At 35.9% G+C, this 20,514-nt stretch overlaps 2 protein-coding genes across 2 annotated transcripts; both read left to right on the plus strand.

Moving 5' to 3' along the window:
• The first annotated feature begins 1,370 nt into the window (after positions 1-1,370).
• On the plus strand, positions 1,371-3,893 carry LOC109150062. The gene is made up of 3 exons (XM_019298027.1): positions 1,371-1,544; positions 2,460-2,527; positions 3,438-3,893. The coding sequence occupies exons 1-3, from the start codon at positions 1,486-1,488 to the stop codon at positions 3,824-3,826; spliced, it is 516 nt and encodes a 171-aa protein (XP_019153572.1). The 5' UTR covers positions 1,371-1,485; the 3' UTR covers positions 3,827-3,893.
• Positions 3,894-5,309: 1,416 nt separating this feature from the next.
• LOC109150058 (uncharacterized protein At4g02000-like) lies at positions 5,310-6,101 on the plus strand. The gene has a single exon (XM_019298025.1). The coding sequence runs from the start codon at positions 5,310-5,312 to the stop codon at positions 6,099-6,101; it is 792 nt and encodes a 263-aa protein (XP_019153570.1).
• The last annotated feature ends 14,413 nt before the right edge of the window (positions 6,102-20,514 follow it).

Genomic DNA, 20,514 nt, shown 5'->3' on the forward strand with positions numbered 1-20,514 from the left:
TAGGGACAATGTAGCGAATATAATCAATTGATGAATTTGAATGTAAAGAAGTTTTATATTGGAGAAAAATGAATACAATATAAATAATGGAATTATTATTTTTATTTAATTTATTGATAATGAATAATTTTTTTTTTTTGAATAAAGACATTGTAGACACATAATTCTAAATTAAAGAAATGCATATGTATTATTTTTTGTTGTAGCTACTAAATTATTATTTTAATTTAATAAGAGTAAAATAAAGTACTAATTATGCCAACTTTGATTGGGATGGGGTTCGAACCTAAGACCTTTCTTATTGAATTCAATGAGTAAGTTAACGGTGAACTAACAGAAATTAACGAAAAAGATAATATTTAACGGAAAAGTTAACAGAAAATCATATTCATTAAGGATAAATTAGGAAATCTTAAAGAAAAATAAAAATCTGATCAATCTGAGCCATTCATTTGATTAAAAAATTTGACCGCCATTTTTTCTACCCATTATAGGCCTAACTCTCTTGGCCTCTTATTAGTATAGTAGATAGATAGTAGATTTTTAATAAAGACATTGTAGGGACAATGTAGCGAATATAATCAATTGATAAATTTGAATGTAAAGAATTTTTATATTGGAGAAAAATGAATACAATATAACTAATGGAATTATTATTTTTATTTAATTTATTGATAATGAATAATTTTTTTTGAATAAAGACATTGTAGACACATAATTCTAAATTAAAGAAATGCATATGTATTATTTTTTGTTGTAGCTACTAAATTATTATTTTATAATTTAATAAGAGTAAAATAAAGTACTAATTATGCCAACTTTGATTGGGATGAGGTTCGAACCTAAGACCTTTCTTATTGAATTCAATGAGTAAGTTAACGGTGAACTAATAGAAATTAACGGAAAAGATAATATTTAACGGAAAAGTTAACGGAAAATCATATTCATTAAGGATAAATTAGGAAATCTTAAAGAAAAATAAAAATCTGATCAATCTGAGCCATTCATTTGATTAAAAAATTTAACCGCCATTTTTTCTACCCATTATAGGCCTAACACTCTTGGCCTCTTATTAGTATAGTAGATATATATATATATATATATATATATATATATATATATATATATATATTGGATCCAATGAGACTCCTTGGCAGGTGAAATGGTGATACGTCATCTTGATCGTTTATTTTAATATTTAAACGGCTCAGATTTGGTGCATTTTAACACCACGTGTGCTCAGCATGTATGGACTCAAGGGCATTGTTGTCTTTCTTCGCTATCTTTATTGATTTGCATTAATTAGTCTGCCGGTTATATGGGCGTGTGTTTGTGTTATTTTTGGTCTAATATCACTTTTCAATATTTTTTACTTTATTTGCCGTCCATTCAGTTGCTCTACCACTAGTTTCTTCTCCGTCCAGCCACGCTAGGAAAGCATTCTCCAGTGCCGCTCTTCCCGTTCCGTCCAGGGTGTCTCCATGGATGGTTCTACCAACAGGCATTCTAAGCGTCAAAGGGCAGTTCTTCCGATTCCCGTCAAGGTATTCCGAGTCCCCATTCTTTTGTGTTTGGGTTTCTTTGTATTTTTTTTTTTGTTGCTTTGCGTTGTTGCGATCTCTGGGGAGAGGACCAGGCCGGCGTGATTTTTTGGCGGTTTTATTTGGAGTGGTTCGGGTTGGGGGGTTTTTAGTCTGTGAGGGTTTTGGCGGTGATGGGCGCTGGGGTGGTTAGGGTTTCGGCTGAGGGTTTTTTTTTTCTTTATCTATTTGTATTTTTCAGGCGGGGTGGTGCGATTCTTTGGCTGTATTTGTGGGTGATTCGTGTACGGTGATGGTGTGCGGTAGGGCGGGGTATGGTTCCTGCCGGAATTTTTTTTTGTTTTTTGTTTTTTTTTTTTTGTATTTGTATTTTTTCGGTAGGGGCTTTGCTGGCTTTTTTTTTTTTTTTTTTTTTTTTTTTTTTTTGTTTATACCCGTGGTGGGTGGTTTTGGCCTGACGGGTTTGTGGGGGTGGCCGGTGCGGTCTGGCGGTGATGGGGCAAAGGGAGGGGGGTTAGGTAGTGAATGTGCGGTGTGGCAGGGGGGTTGGGTAGTGGATTTGTTTACAAACTTGAACAGACAAATTTTTAAACCAGTCACTGTTCTAGTTCTAGTTCAGAATCAGTTTGAATTTATAAATTTTAAAAATTATAAAGGGCATTCTGAGTTTCTATGCCTAAATTGGAGGAATCTTAACAAGGACCTTAGGATCTCGGCTTAGAATAGAATAGTAAATGGTTTGATCCAAACTGTTGCCATGGCTACATCAGGCTACTGGTTTCTCAGAAAATGTTTAACAGTTTGTTCTGGCAGAGTGTGAGAGTGATGCAAATTAAGTCAAAATATTATTTTGAGATAGTTTTAACTTCTCTTAGATTTTAGTGTTAATCTGATTCAATGCATTCTTTCTCCTTTCAGTGCTCTGCCTTCAGGATTGAATTGTCTTCAGAAGAATTTTTTCCCATGTAATTGGGGAGATCCCATTTGTAAGTTAAACCAAAATGTGCTTCACTGATTAATACTTTATGCTCAAAACAAATATGTTGAATTTATAATTCTTTAAAGATGAAATTTCTACTCGTTTCCAACTTCTGTCGTCTAACTTTTTATATAATTTTGCATGCTACATACTGTGAAAACGAGGCCGAATAATTAAAACAGCAAAAGATTTTTGTATTAAGTGTTGATATTTAATATTTAATGTTCATTGCAAAGCATGTAGTCTTTGCATGATTAAGTTCTGAGATGTTATAGATTATTACATGACTACTATTCTATTTCTATGCATTTTGAGATGCAGGTCTTTTAACACTTCATATTTGCTCATCACCCACAGACTCTAAGCTTGTGCGTGTGGCTGTAGAAGTGTTTTTTTTTTAATTTTTTTTTAAAAAAGTGTTGTGTTTTCTAGATTTTTGTTTTTGAATAATTTTATTTTTGTTCTAAATTTTTATTTATTGTAGTATTGTAGACCACTTTGTATTGGCAATTAGTGTATGCGTTATTGGGGTGACGTTTGTGCGTAAAACAGTGCATGCTAATTGGTTGGTGCATTCTAAGTGGTTGGATTCACCAATTCTGGTCTATGAGTTGTTTTTTTAAATTTATGGCGTGTTTGCACTTGTCATGTTCTCAGTTATTGTAATGTTGTAGACCATTTTGTACTGGCAATTAGTTGGTGCGTTATTGGGGTGACGTTTGTGCGTAAATTTGTGCATGCTAATTGGTTGGTGCGTTCTAAGTGGTTAGCTTGTGCGTAATAACGGGTTTTTGTCTTTCCCAATTCTGGTCTATGCATTGCTGTGGTAAAGTAAGTGTTTAGGAGTGTGTTTTTTAATTTCTACTGTCTTGTTGAATCTTTTGTTGCTAATAGTGCTTCAAATTTGTTATGTCTAGGTGCCACTGTTGTACATACGGTTGATGTAGTGGAGGTTTCACCTTTGATGCCGTCTGTAGATGTTGAAGCACCCCCTGTTCCGCAACCGGATACGAATTCAGAGGAGGAGGAGGATGATGGGCTAGACGCTGATGATTTGAAACTATTTCCGCTTCTGAAGATTCGTGCTTCTCCCAAGCATTTAGTCGAACCGATGAAGCATTCGGATAGGGCAGTGCCCCGAGCCATGCCGTCGTTGCGTGGTTGGACTTTTGGGCTTTTAAAGGCCAGACAGTTATCCGATATCAAAATGGGAGGTTTTGGTAGGGGAGAGGTTGTGGGACCGTTCATTCCCGATGTTGACCACGTAGTTCTGGGTCCAGTTAGGGTAATATATGAACTAATTTAAATTCATATAGTGTGTTTTGAGGATTCTTTCTCTATTTTGTTTGTTTTTCCATAGCGTTTTAACTGTAGTTATGGGGTTATTTTTATTTCCCTGTTGATTGGTTTCTAATATTATGCTTTTGTTTGTGTTAAGTTCCATGCGACTACTAACGCTCTCTTTTTTTCATAACGCACCGACAACAACTAACGCACATACCACCACTCATTCACAAACCAAGTACCCTGTCATACCGTCTATTTCATTCATAACGTACTTACAAATTGCTTTAACGCTCACCCTTTATAATAATAAACTCAGGCAAAAACTAGTGCTTTCCTGCCATACCCATTATACTACCATGCACATATGACGCAAAACACCGTTGTTCACGAACGCACTACCTGCAAGTCCCCCAACTCAACAAACTATGTAAACATTTCTCTTTTTACTAATAAAACATCCTATAAATATCCCCCATGGTTCTTCATCCCCTAGCTTATTTACTTCATTATAGCCAGTCTAACAATTCAACACCAAAACTGTAAACATTTCGACGCACAGACCGTTTATCACTCAAGCACAGTCCGACAACTTCTGACGCACAGGCCGACAACTACTAACGCACACACCACCTCTCAAACAATACCAAGCACCCTGCTATACCGTCTATTTCATTCATATTGTACAACAAATTACTTTCACGAACTCCAATTCTAATAATAAACTCAGGCAAAAAGTATTGCTTTCCCACCATACCCATTATATTTCCATGCACATATGACGCACCTACCGTTGTTCATGAATGCACTATCCGCAAGTCCCCCAACTAACCAACTGTGTAAACATTTCTCTTTTTACTAAGAAAACATCATATAAATATCCCACATGTTTCTTCATCCCCTAGCTTATTAAGTTCATTACAGGCAGCCAAACAATTCAACACCACTACTGTAAACATATTCGACACACATACCTTTTATCACGGACGCACAGCTAGCCAAACAATAACTTATTCGACGCACAGACCTATTATCACGCAAGCACAGACCTACGAATAATGATTCAATAATTATTAACGATAACAACTCTCATACCTGTGTTGTCATCCATCTTCAACCTCTGCACCCTACTTACAATCAAATATCAAACATAACGGCAGTAATATTATACATGTAGAGTATATTTGTATATTCTTTATTTCCATAATATTTGTAATCTTTGATTATGGCAAAGATTGCAATCTATTTATAACCAAAAATACCACATGCATACAATTACTTTTACACCCCTATTTAAAAAATGAACTTATTTAGCATTAAATTCCTCATTAATCATAGTTTGACAGTCATAATTCGATTAATCCTCTCTCTAGCTATCTAGGGTTTCAACATTCTCCTCCTAGGGCTTCCGAGGTTTCTACACGATTTCGACAATCTTCTCCGGCTATTACGACCGGTTTTTGTTTTCTTGATCGACGACATACGACGCTGAATTAGGCAGAGTGATGGAGCAGCATGCAGGAGGGGCGGTCGCAACAATTACTGCACGTTGGGCGGACCTGACGATCGAACAGGAGGAGGCAGCGCCGTTTGCTCCAGTACTGGATGAATCTGAAGTAGCGGCTCAGCAGACTGCTGAGCGGTGGATGTTGTTGGGGAAGTTTTTAACAAACAAGCTAGTGAAGATGGAGTACATGAGGCAGGTGATGGCGGCAGCGTGGCAGCCGGTTGCGGGTATGGAGGTTTCGGAAATCAAACCCCGTTTGTTCTTGTTTACTTTCAACCATGTCACTGATTTACAACGTGTTCTCAATGATGGACCATGGGCGTTTGAGAATGCAACATTCGTGTGTGATCAACTTGTGGAAGGGGGTTTTCCGGATGATGTAAGATTGGATACGGTTCAGATGTGGATACAGGTTCATGGTTTGCCGATGGGGTATACAACTGACAAAGTATTAGAACAAATTGGAAACTATCTTGGAACTTATATAAGAGGTGATGATAGGTTCACGGGTGCACCATGGAAAGTCTTCTACCGGATTCGTGTTGCTATTCGGGTGGACAAGCCGTTGAAGCGAAGGTTGAATTTTGTGAAGAGGGATAAGTCTGCGTGTTGGGTATCCTTCAAGTATGAGCGGCTGCACAATTTTTGCTTCTATTGTGGTAAGCTTGGCCATTTGTATAAATTTTGTCGAATAGCTAGGGATTCGGCTTTACCGGTCGAACAATATCCATACTCGGCAGAACTACGGGCAGGTGGTAGAAGGGGACCGAGAGCGGTTGGCGAATATTAGTTGACGCCGGCGGAGGATAATCAGCTTCGGCGGGAGGGGGGGCCGAGCGACGGATGGGAGTAGCCAACCGGAACAGTGGGGTGGCGGAGGCGGTTGATGATGATGGTGAGGGCTATGCTATGGAGGCCGTATCAAAGAGGCGTAGGGAGGATGGCCAGCAGAATGGAACCAATGGAGATGTAACTATGGCGGATCTCTCAAAAAACATGTTTGTGGCGGGAGCTGGATCGCAGCCCCGCCCGTCCTCATGAGTACCCTTAGTTGGAACTGTCGTGGCTTGGGCAATCCACGAACAGTTCAACAGATAGTGGACTGGGTGTCCAGTAAGAAGCCAGAGTTTGTTTTTCTTATGGAGACGAAGGTGGGACGGAGTCATGCTGAGCGACTTCGGGTAAAGTTGGGGTATGAAGGTTTATTTTATGTTGATAGTGATGGATTGAGTGGGGGATTGGCTTTGCTATGGCGCAAAAATAATATGGCAAGGTTGGTCAATTATTCCAGTAATTATGTAGATGTGGAAGTGGCTATACCGGGGAGTGCTCCGTGGAGAATGACAGGATATTATGGATATCCGGAACGTAGTAGGAGGTATGAGGCTTGGAACTTGTTACGATCCTTGGCTAATCGATCACAACTGCCATGGGTGGTAATAGGGGATTTCAACGATTTATTGTTTCAAAGTGAGAAGCGGGGGGGAAATCCACATCCGAATGGGCTCCTACGCGGATTTGGGGAGACCATTGATGATTGTGGTTTAGCGCAGATGCCTATGCACGGGTATCCGTTTACTTGGAAGAAGAGGGAGGGGACGGTACACTGGTTGGAGGAACAGCTTGATAAGGTCCTTGTTACGGAAGCATGGAGGAGTATGAATATGCAGGCTAGTGTGTTAAATATGATGACACGAAAGTCTGACCATTCGGCTTTGTATCTAGGGATTCGGGATGATATAAGGGGAGGGAGGCGAAGGGTGAGGAATTTCAGATTTGAAATGTCTTGGCTACATGACGAGGGCTGTAGGGAGGTGGTGGAGAGAGCATGGGGAGAGGGGAGGTTGTTGGGGCTGGTGGACTGTCTACAGTTGTGTGGAAACAGACTCACTACCTGGGGTGGGGATCGATTCCATAGATTTGGGGAGAAGATAAAGCGGTTACAGAAAGAGCAGGATCGACTGAGAGGTAGGCGAGATTTAGCATCATTGGCTGAATTTCGTCGTCTGGATGCCGAATTATGTAAGCTCGAGGCAATGGATGACTCTTTCTGGAAACAGAGAGCGAAGCAGCACTGGCTACAGGGGGCGGATGCGAACACGAAGTTCTTTCACAGGTATGCTTCTGACCGTAGAAAGAAAAATACTTTGAATCGATTAAAAACAGTTGATGGGGTATGGGTTGAGGGGAATGAAATGACTAAAACTATTATGGAATACTTTCATGAGGTCTTTAGTACTGGGAATCACCAGGATATGCCCACCACTTTATTTGATATGATACAGCCCCGAGTTACACAAGCACAAAATGAGTCTCTAAATTCTCCGTTCACTTGTGAAGAAGTGAAAAAAGCCTTGTTTGATATGTTCCCTGACAAATCCCCGGGACCCGACGGAATGAATCCGGGTTTCTACCAATATTTCTGGGATGTGGTGGGGAGTGATTTCTCTACTTTTGTTGTTAATTGCTTGGATGTTGGAACATTCCCGGAAGGACTAAATAGTACAAATGTGGTGTTAATCCCGAAAAAGAAATCCCCTGAGTATGTAACTGATTTAAGACCTATTGCTCTGAGTAATGTGGTCTACAGGGTAATAGCGGAAGTGATGGCGAATAGACTGAAGCCGTTAATGGAGGGACTAATTTCTGATTCCCAAAGTGCTTTTATCCCGGATAGATTAATAACAGAAAATATATTAATAGCTGCGGAGGTGGGACACTACCTGAATAGAAAGCAGTGTGGAAGAATGGGATGGGGAGCTTTAAAACTTGATATGGCAAAGGCTTATGATAGGATGGAGTGGAGTTTCCTGCAGAAAATGTTGACGGCCCTGGGTTTTAATGCTAGATGGATTGAGCTGATAATGCATTGTGTCACAACTGTCTCATATGAGTTTTTAGTTAATGGTATCCCATCCGGCCATGTTACACCGACCAGAGGTTTGAGGCAAGGGGACCCGTTATCCCCGTATTTATTTATAATATGTGCAGAAGGATTGTCTATGCTTTTGCAACAGGCCCAAGTACAGGGGAAAATACATGGCTGCAGAGTAGCCAGGGGAGCACCGCCAATATCTCATTTGTTTTTTGCGGATGACAGCTTGCTATTCTTTAAGGCGAATGTGGAGGAGGCTGGGGAGGTAAAACGGTGCCTTGCAGAATATGAGGCTTTGTCTGGTCAGGCTGTCAATTATCACAAATCCAGTGTGTGCTTTAGTAAAAATACGCAGGAGGAAGAGAGGGATCAGGTGGCGCAACTTTTGGCAGTCCCAAAAGCGGAGAATTTTGGCAAGTATTTGGGGTTACCATCTTTTGTGGGACGAGGAAAAAGGGCGGTGTTCTCGTATATTGAGGACAAGATCAAACAGAGAATTGGCACGTGGAATAAGAGGCTATTATCCCAAGCAGGAAAGGAGGTACTCTTGAAAAGTGTAGCACAATCAATGCCTACCTTTTCTATGAGTGTTTTCTTACTCCCGGAGGCAATATGTCTTGCGATTCAGAGGGCAATGAATAAGTATTGGTGGGGATCCGGGACGGACCGCCATATACATTGGAAAGCATGGGACAAGTTATGTGCCCCGAAGAAGTATGGAGGTTTGGGTTTTAAGGACCTGCGAGCTTTTAACTTGGCGATGTTAGGAAAGCAGGGATGGAGATTTTTGGTAAAGCCTGAGTCACTAGTAGCAAGAATTTATAAAGCAAGATATTATCCAAGAACATCCTTTGAGGAAGCGGTTTTGGGGAATAATCCTAGCTACTGTTGGAGGAGCATTTTTGCAGCCCATAGTTTAATTTGTGGAGGGATAAGGATGAGGATTGGGGATGGAAATAATACTTTAATATGGGGACATCCGTGGTTACCTGATGACTCAGAACCTATGATTCAAACTGATATGCCCCAGGAATTGGCAGGAACAAAAGTGGTGGGTTTGATTGACCAGGATACTGGAACTTGGGATCCACATATACTCAGGGACTTATTCATGGATTATGATGTAGCGAGAATAAAGAGGGTACCTGTTTGCATGGAATATCCAGATATGTGGTATTGGCAGGGGGACCCAAATGGAAATTATACGGTTAAAGGGGGATATAGGCTTGTTGTTGGAAATTATGAGTACAGGGATGGAGAATTTAGAGACTGGTTACACATGTGGAAAATGAAAATACCGCCGAAATGGAAATTATTTATGTGGAAAGCCCTCAGTGGTATTCTCCCTACCACAACGAATCTTATTACGAAAAGAGTGGATGTTGATCCAATATGCTCAATGTGTGTGACTAACCCCGAGTGTACGATGCATGCCCTTGTGACTTGTACATTCACGCAAGCAGTATGGGAGGAATCTACTTTGCCAATTATGAATATTACGGCCGATTCTTTTCAAACTTGGTTTCTTGAAATCATGAAAAAACTCACCCCTGATCAATTTATTATGGCAGCTGCGACGCTCTATTATATTTGGCGGGCGAGGAACCAAGCGGTATGGGAGCGTTTGTTACCGAGGCCAAGACGAGTGGTGCAAGCAGCGGCTGCAGCGTGGCAGGCATGGGCTGCGGTACATGCTGGAGTATCCACGGCAACATCAAGCAATGTTGGAGCTCTTGCGGCGTCAGATTCTGTTGGAGCTGCTACTGTGGAGAATGGATTGCCGAAGGTATACATAGACGCGGGTTATCATGCGACAAATGGGAATGCGACGGCGGGTGCAATTGTGCTAACAAGCGGAGGAGAGTTCATGGCGTGTTTTCATATGCAGCTTCCCGATTGTCTTTCCCCGTTGATGGCAGAAACCTTGGCATGTAAAGAGGCGTTGTCATGGTTAAAGGAGAAAGGTTTGCTCTCAGTACGACTACATACAGATTGCCGAAATCTACAGCGACTCCTAACAACACAAGCCACACGGATGCGAACATATACTGGCTATATCATTGATGAATGCAAGACTATATTGTCAACTTTTAATTTATGTCCTGTTAGTTTTATTCCTAGATTAGAGAATCTTATGGCGCATTCGTTAGCGTCACATGCTTTTTCTCAGACTCATACGATGTATTGGGATTCTAATCCCCCAGATTTTGTTGCAGCCTATCTTTAATATAATCACCCATAATGGTGGCTTTCAAAAAAATTCCTCATTAATCTCATCCATCCATTTCAATTTAACAAATGGATGGGATGTCATCCCACCATCTCATTTTATAAGGGGGTCTCATGGGATCCGCACCCTATATATATATATATATATATATATATATATATATATATATATATATATATAGTAATTTTAGTTGGCAAAATGGGAATGTTTGTTTGAGGTGAAAATCACATCAGTCTCTCTTAATTTTGACTTCTAAACCTCTCCCATTTGCTATTTAATTACGCAAATATTCACATTAATTTAGGTGTGTGTATCTCTCTGTGGCTCTGTGACCCACTCTCCTTCTTCTTTTTTTACCTCTCATTCAAATAATTATTTTTGTGTCTTTTAATATGTTGGTTGTGGTGGCCTGGTGCGTGGTGGAGGGACAGAGATGGATGCTCTAGAGGAGGTGGCCGGAGATCCCAACTACACCAAGCAGGATCTCTCCCACATTGTCAATGGCAAAAGAACCAAACGCTCATGCTCAACGCCCCATTATCCGATCACTGCTATGATGCCACCGCATTATTCCGTTGGAGATGCTGCTGCTGATAACGCCACCTCTGAGCCAATCCCCGCCGCCGCACCCACGCCAGAGGACGAGGACATAGCTCACTGCCTTATGCTCCTCTCCCAGGGCGGCATGGGAGCTGGAGGAGTCTCGCGTCATCCTCCTGACATCCCCAAGTAGCCGCTGTACAAGGAGGAGGATGGCGGCGGCGAAAAATTCTACAGCAAGAAATACATGGAGATGACGACCACCGTAGGCGGTGGGGGAGGGGTGAAAGTGGGAATGTACGTGTACGAATGCAAAATGTGCGAGCGCACGTTCCCGACGATTCATCATCAGCCAATTACTCGTGCGATGCACGGATAATACTTTTTATTATATAGAGATCTTCTTCCCTTTGGAGGAATTCACTATATCATCAAACATGCTTATGACAGAGGGACGACTCAACTGTTCCATCCAAAAAAAATAAAAAATTAATCCTTAAGGTCTGCTAATTAGCTAGGGAGTATATATGAATTCTGATATCAGACTCACGATCCAAGACTTGTTAGCATCGTCAGATTTGGAGGGTCTTCGAGTTGGCAAGGAATCCCTCATGGATTCGAACAATGCATTGATCCTGGCGGGGAATGGCAATAAAACTCCTTGCTTCGATGGGCAACGACTTCGGCATCGTGTGCAAGAACAATGACAGCTTCGGCACCACCACCTTTATGACGGTGACAGCGGATTTCGGGTCAGAAACTACCATATTCTGATTAGTAATTTTCCTCTTGTCTGGGTCAGTATTGATATACAAATATAAATTATAACAACAAATATTATATAGTGCAGCTGATGAAATTGGTTGGATCGATTATGTTTTCTAATGCAAATAATTGCCCAATTACCTGTGCGATGCACGGATAAATTTTTTTTATTATATATTTAGATAATAAAATTAAAGATGAAATTATAAACAATTCTAATATTTGAAAGTGTGCATTTTTTTTATAAGATTAGTGCAAACGTATTACTCAATTAATTGAATAATATATGACTCGTTTGTCTGTAATTATCTTAAAAAATCGATATGCAATATGATTAATGTAATTATATTATTACAAAAATAAACATGGAAAACAAGAGAAATAATTTAATTATAATTATTATAAAAATTAATACAATGACCCATGTTTAGCTTAATTACCATAATAATTATTAGACAATTATATAAATATTTGTGCAATTATACTTTTATATCTTAAGTATATTCCTTTCCACCATATTGCATTTATTTTTCATCCTCCTTCATATCTGAATGAATTAATTGTAATTATTAGAAGAAAAAAAAAATCTAACGACCCATGTTTAATTGTAATTATATTAATATTCGTGTAATTATAATATAATAATAATTATTAGTCAATTATACTAATATATGTGCAATTATACTTTTATAACTTCACACACGCACGCACGCGTGCGCGCGCGCACACACACACACACACACACACACACACACACACACACACACACACACACACACACACACACACACACACATATATATATATATATATATATATATATATATATATATATATATATATATATATATATATATATATATAATTAAGTTTTAGTGCGGGTGCATGTTTCCCGTGTGGTTGTGCGGTGAGTAATGTGCGTGAGTTTTGTACTTAAGGTGCGTGAGTGTGTACTTAATGTAAGTAATTATTGAAACTTAAGGTTCATGAGTTTTGTGCTTAAGGTGCGTAAGTTTCGTACTTAAGACGTGTGAGTCTTGTGCTTAATGTGAGTAGTTGTTGAAACTTAAGATGCGCGTGTTTTTGTGCTTAAGGTGCGTGAGTTTTATATTTAAAGTGCCTGAGGGTTGTGATTAAGATGCGTGAGTTTTGTGCTTAAGGTGCTTGAGTTTGTGTTCTAAAGGTATTTTGTTTGTGTGCTTAATGTGTGTGTGTTGTGTACTTAAAGTGCGTCAGTTTAATGCTTAATGTGAGTCCAACCGCACAACCGCACGGGAAGCTCTTCTCGCACCTGATCTCTGATATATATATATATATATATATATATATATATATATATATATATATATATATATATATATATAACCATAAAATTACCATTGTAATTACACGGAAGAATAGGAATGATAATTTATTTTGTTTTCATATTATTATACAGTTATACCTTAAATATATAAAAATGTATATATAAATTATCAAAAAATTAACTGTAATAATTAAAAAAAATGGAAAAATTGTAATTTATGCCCCTCACAAATATGCCAATTATCAATGTTACCCCTGAATTATTAGTGGTGTAAATGTCCCCTTAATTTTCAAAACGTGACATATATTGCCCCTCCCCTGAATTATTAGTGATGTAAATGTGGTTACCTATCGCCTTTCTTGTTCGAAAATCACGTTTTTTTCCTCAATTTTTCTTTCTTCGATTGTTCGCCTTCCGTCGACAACAATTTTTCTCCTTCTTCATATTAGGGGAGGGGCAATATATGTCACATTTTGAAAATTGAGGGGCAACATTTACATCACTGATAATTCAGGGGTGACATTGATAATTGACATATTTGTGAGGGCATAAATTACAATTTTCCCTAAAATAATCAATGACCCATGTTTAATTGTAATTATATTATTATTATGGTAATTATTAACCATAATAATTATTAGTCAATTATACTAATATCTGTGTAATTAATTCCTTAATTTTCATAATAATTTTTAGGTAAATATATTAATATTGTGAAATTATACTATTATACCTTAAGTATAAAAATATTTATATAAAATTTGTCACATTTATTGAGCTTTTGTATACTATTATAATATTTGCAATAGTGTATGTTCTTTTTCGTTTTTATTCTGATTTTCACATATAAGTATATATAACCGCGATTTGGTTTTGATTTTGAATCGTCGGTTCACTGTTTCGGGTCCAATTTGAACTAATGGTTCAAACTTTCTTTTAAAATTTTATTTATTTTTATTTTTAAAATATTTTAAATTCAACAATTAATATATTTTATTTTTTTCAATTCAGAACATGAATTGACAATTACGGGTAAATATGTCCATTTAACATATCAATGGGGGGGGGGGGGACTACCACTTAAATAATTCAGGTTGAAAAAAGTGCTATAAATATATAACACAAGAGAAAAAAGTGTCATTTTTCCTATATTCTATTATGAATTGTATTACCCTATTTTACAATATTACCCAAACCTTAACAGGGCGTTTGGTTGGAGGGGGGAATTATGTGGGAAAGGAATTGTAATTGCATGGGAGTTGAATTACTGGGAATAAAGTGGGAATTTAAATTTCAGTGTTTGGTTGACAGGAATAGAATTACTGGGAATTTCAATTCCAATGTTTGGTATACATGGGAATTGAAAGGGAATAAGTAGTATAAAGTCAAAAATGTCCACTATTGTTGTTAGACATTAATTTTAGGTTAAAAAGGAAGGGGTAATTTTGACTCATCACTATCTTTTTTTCCCAGGAATTAAAATACCAGGGGGGGACATGGGATTTTAATTCCATGAAAATGGGGGAATTGCAATTCCATGGAATTGCAATTCCCTCCAACCAAACTACGGAATTTAATGGCCTTTGGAATTAGGTGGGAATTAAGTGGGAAGGGAATTTAAAATCCCTCCAACCAAACGCCCTGTAATAGTAGACTGTTTTGGGCGGGAAGTTAAAATGAAGGATTTTGTTTTTATATATGGTACTAGTTTTTTTACGCGCTTTGCGCGAATGGAATAATGTCCAATGATTATTTTTAAATAAGCATTTCAAAGTATATCAATGCAATATTATATCGGAGATGTTCATGCATAGGTAAATAAATATTAAATTTATTTATTTAAATCGGTAATTTAAAGTATATAAATGCGAAAGATATATATGAGAGATTGATGATATTGTCACTAAAATAAATGTTTTGCAACTTTGTAATAACGCTAGTCTAAATACTTAGTCTAAAAACGATAGTCTAAATAAATACTACTTTTGGTATAAATTTCTCTAATTCTTCTTAATTCTCTTTTGGGTAGCATTGTCATTGTCTTCAACTACAGTACATGTCCACTTTTTTTTTTTTTTTAATTGGTAGTGTGTCATGTGTAATTGGGTTGCTGGTGGTAGCATAGATGGATTCATCATGCAATGAGATTATGGTTTATGAAGATTTAGATTTGCCTTGTTGTGTACAGATGGAATCTTAGTTGTACTATTAACTCTTTATCTTACAGGCACATATTGATATTTGGTAGTAGTTTTTCCCCTACATGTTTCATGCTTTGTGAGATGCACGTGTGTCGTAGGTTATCATGTGAAAGTATTGAACAAAATATTAATATTTATTATATTTGTATCAAATACATGGTAAATACATATATTAACATATCTTGTATCATAACTTTGATATTTAATTACAAGAAAATGTAAAAAGAAGACAATGAACAATGTAGTGAATATAATAAATTAATAAATTTGAAGGTAATGAATCTTTGAATTGTAGAAAATAAAGATAATATAACTAATGAAATTATATCTCTTTTTAAATTTTTATAATGAATAATTTTTTTTTTTAAAATAAAGGCATTATAGACATCTAATTCTAAATTAGTTAAATGCATATGTATTATTTTTTGTTGTAACTACTAATTTATTTAATTTAATAAGAGTAATAAAGTGACGTACATACTTTTAATCAACAATAATGAAATCATTGATTTTTTTTTTTTTTAAATTTACATTCGTTGTTGAGACAAATTGTTTTGAGAGTTTGTCAATAACAATTGTTACAATTCCTGTCAATAGAGGGTGATAATAAATAATTAAAAATATATAGTTACAATAGATATTGTTATTATAATGATATAGTAAAAATTAACTTACAAATTTATTTAGAAGTTTTCATGAATTGATAAAATTCTTATGTATAAACTTGTTCAATTGGAGCTAGTGGGATGTCAACATTGTCAATTCTTTGTAAAATGGTCATACCATTTTAGAGCACAGGTGTAATTTTATTTATGATCAACAATTTTGTAGTTTGGTCACGTAGGTCTGACAATGATGTAAAAACAATTTCGTCCGATAAAAAAAATAATAGTAATAATATTTGTAAAATAATGTACAATTGTACCATTATAAATTATAAATATAATTATAAAAATACATACAAAAAATATTAATACCATAACGACCTAAACCATACCAATAATACAAAAGTATAATTGAAATATTATTTTTTGTTCTGATCTAAATAATCGAAAAAAAAAACTTAACCTAATTTTATTTTCAAATGCATAAAAATCAAATGATTTTTAAATTCTTGATTTATAATCTTTGATGTTTAACTTTGAATATTATGTATTTAGTTTTGGACCCCTTCAATTAATTAAAAAGGAAAAAAAAAAAAAAAAAATCGCCGCTAGTCACAATACATGCATTGATAACCTTTCATAAACAAGTAAACATCACTTATATCAAACTTCAAATATTTAGGGAAAAAATATCATTTTCCATTCTTTTTTTTTTAAATATGGCGTACCAGTATATTAATTCAAAAATTGAATGATAGAGTCAGGAGGGATTAAATCCCAGTACATAGAATGATCCTGATCATGGGCTAATCTAGCAAGTGTATGCACATGTAAATTTAGAGTTCTTGGAATAAAACTAAGCGAACAAAAAACGAAACTATTAATAGCTATCCTGCACTGCTCAATCACAATTCCAACATAAGATAAGTTCGGTGTAGTTACTGCATGAACCGCATTCCTGAAGACAAGACAATCTGTAAGAATATCGACCTCGTTCTCGTTTCGGTCTTTAAGCCAGGACAAGGCTTCCTTACATGCTAGTGCTTCTGCCATAAGAGGAGTTAAACACCCCGGGAGTTTTCCGTTTGCCGCTGCTTTGAACAAACCATTCGAATCGAGTAAGACCGCCTCATAGGTTGCATCTCCCGTCCCCGGATCGTATCCGGCGTCGACGTAGCATGTCGTCCGCCCGGCTGCCACTGTCTGCACCTCGCCGGCCGGTGCCGCTTCTGGACGAGAATGAAGTGCCGTGTAGCTCGCCTCCCCCGCAGCTGCACGGCGCCACACCACCTCCGGCCTCCGTACCGCATGTTGCCAGACCGCCTCGTTTCTGGCCATCCATAAAAAATAGAGGACCCCCACAACGCGTCTGACCTGTTCTCCTGTGAGCATATCCATAACAGTCATAAGCCAGTTCGGGAAAGATGTTGAAGAAATATTCATAATATCATTTTCCATTCTAAATGAGTAAATATATGAAATTATAAATTAATTAAAATTTGATGTACATTTTAGCCTTATTTGGTAACATAGTTAGCTTAACAATTAATTTTTATTTCTTTGACCATTATTAGCAGTTTGACTTGATTAAACATCCAATATGAGTGTTTGATTAATTAGTTTTTTTGTAACAACTTATTGTTCTAAAAATCTAAAATTTAAAAAACTGTCCAAATCAATTTTTTCGATCAGCATTTTGGGAAAATCATTTTGCATGTAATCAACTATCAGCTATCAGCTATCAGCTAATTTACCAAATATCTTTCTATAATCAACTAATTTTATAAACTAGTTAAATTCATTAACCCAATCAGCTAACAGCTATCGCCTAACAATTATAGAGTATTTATCAAACACCCCATTTGAAACTTTTGTTGGGATTGTGAAGGACAACAATTTTTTTTTTTTTTTTTTTGCTAAGTATATATTATTTAATGCTTGTTTGCGTATGAATTAAAAAAATCGCAAAACATGCTTCTATAAAGGAAGCTTTAAAAAAATGCATATATTATTATTATTATACTCATAGTCAAAGGAAAGGAACTTCGTAGCATGTGCATGTTGGCTATCATCATCATCACATGCATAAGGTATGATTTATAATGTCTCGTGCATTGTATATTTGTATTTATATCGCTTTATTATGTATGTATATGCAGTCCATATATATACACGAATATAATGTGGAGTTTGTTTTATTTATTTATTTATTTATTTTTTGAAAAGATAATGTGGTGTTTGTCGTCACCTCAAATACCAAATTTATATGAATTACTTATCATTATAATATAGAATCAATGGCAACCAAAAAAAATAATAATATAGAATCAATAGTATGTATATATTCAAAAAAAAAAAAAAAATTAGGATAAATTTTACCATGTTGAAAGAAAAATACATATACCAAAATTTGTATTACATATATACATACATACATACATACATACATATACATATATATATATATATATATATACATATATATATATATATATATATATATATATATATATATATATATATATATATATATGTTCTAATGATACCTTAAAAATAGTAATAATTGTATTTATAAAAATGTCAAAAATGTCACTATCGTATTTTATTTATAATATTAGGTATAATGCATATTTAGCCAATATGGGACAAGCTGGAGACTAGCGCACCACCATTTTAGAACACCCCTAGTTGGTTTGGACGTTTGATAACTTTGCTTCTAGCAGACGCACGGAGACTGCTACTCAGCGTATCCGCTAACTCGAGGCTTTGCCACTCGTTCTTCACCCAAAAAAAGATAATGCATATTTAGCATTGTAAATTTTCTTATTATTTTGTAACAACAAATAAATTAATAGAAAACTTTACCTACACTATCACATAATAAAAATATTGCATATTATAAATAAAACAAAGAATGACATTTTAATAAATAATAAAATTAAAAATATTGTTTTGTTTATAAATATGTGATTACATTTTTCTATATTTATAATAATTGATATTTTTATTATTTGATGTTGTTAAATTTTCATAAATTCATAAAAGAAAACATTTCACATTTAGATATCGACTATTAAGCCATTATTATCAAATTTAGTCATACTTTTTAAATTTTGTCTAATTATATCATTGAGTTTCATTTATTTGCAACAATTAATCATCTATTTACAATTTTGTCATTCAATTGTTTAATAAAAATAACTAACATGTAATTCAATTATTCAATAACATTTTCCCCAATATGTAATTTCTCACTGATAGCATAAATGGAACCGAGAGATACAACTACACTACGAATACGTACGTTGTGAACAAGTAAAAGAGAGCGCTCGTAGGCCAGTCGGTCTACTAGGTGATGACTGGGCGGTCCGAGACTATGTTGTATTACAAGTAACGAATGATTACAAGTGAATTGAAGTAGATTGCAATGTAGAGTAAATCACAAGTGGTGTAATGTTACGATCAGATGAATATGGCAAGTGAGGGGGAGACCCTCCTATTTATACTAAACAACTCGGTCTAAGCATTTAATGCATCACTGCAAGCAGCTTGTCGTGGCTTACTCTTGTTGACTTGATCAAACGATTGCCCCGCAACTACGTGTAGGTTCACTACTATCTGAGGTGACAGAGTCGTTATTCTTGAAAGTTGTCAATCGTCACTCTGCAAGTGCAAGTGAGCTTCCTTTACTTGTAGTTTAAGCTAAACTTTTCCGCTCACGGAGTGCGTTGCACTGTAGACCGACTGGGCAACCTACGGTAGACCGATCGAGTGGCGCTCCGTTAAGGCAATTCCAATGGTGATTTGAGAACATCTTCATTTGCCATGAGGCCGGTCCATTGATACGAGCGGTACGGTTGATCACAAGTAACTTAGTTCTGTCGGGATGATGGTTACAATGGACTGGCTGGGTAGTTCCTGATGAACTGGCTCTATGGATTAGTCCTTGTACGTAGGGGCGGATCCAGAAATTTTCTTCAGTGGGGGCTAAAGAAAAATAAAATGAAACACTTAGAGGCCAAACCATAAATATTGTTGACAAGGGATAAAAAAAATACATTAAAACGCGATAAAAAAATATTCAAAACAAAAACATAGTTCAAATAGAAACTACATTATAAATCACTCATCTCACTATTAATATTTAAAAGAAATCCCCAATGTTACATATAACGAATCCAATTAGAATTAAAAATTAATCTCATAAATCATAATTATAATCTCACTATTAATATTTAAAAAAGGTTGAAAAATAAAAATTAGAAATTCAATGCCCAAGATACTTCACACACTATCATAGACCCAACCATCTAAGCTAACTCATCATTTGGTTTAAGTTTTGTGCATCTAGTATTTATACACGTTTTGTCTGTATATATAGGGAACCTATACATACAATATATAGGTCAAAGTATCTACGAAGTCCATGTACTATATTGCTTTGTTCAATTTAGTCATTATACCTTTATTTTGTTCAATTAAGTCCCTGTACTTTCAAAAGTGGTACAATTAAGGACAATAGTTAACGGTGTTAATATTTCTATTAATTTAGGTTACGTGACACTTACGATATTTATATTCCTACGCATATATTATTTTATAAATATTTAAAATTAATTATTTTTACCACCAATATATTAAATTAATATGTCCAAAATAAATAATTACAACTATGTTCATA

The sequence above is a fragment of the Ipomoea nil genome, unplaced genomic scaffold, assembly GCF_001879475.1.
Source record: "Ipomoea nil cultivar Tokyo-kokei standard unplaced genomic scaffold, Asagao_1.1 scaffold2191, whole genome shotgun sequence".
Classification (NCBI taxonomy): Eukaryota; Viridiplantae; Streptophyta; class Magnoliopsida; order Solanales; family Convolvulaceae; genus Ipomoea; species Ipomoea nil.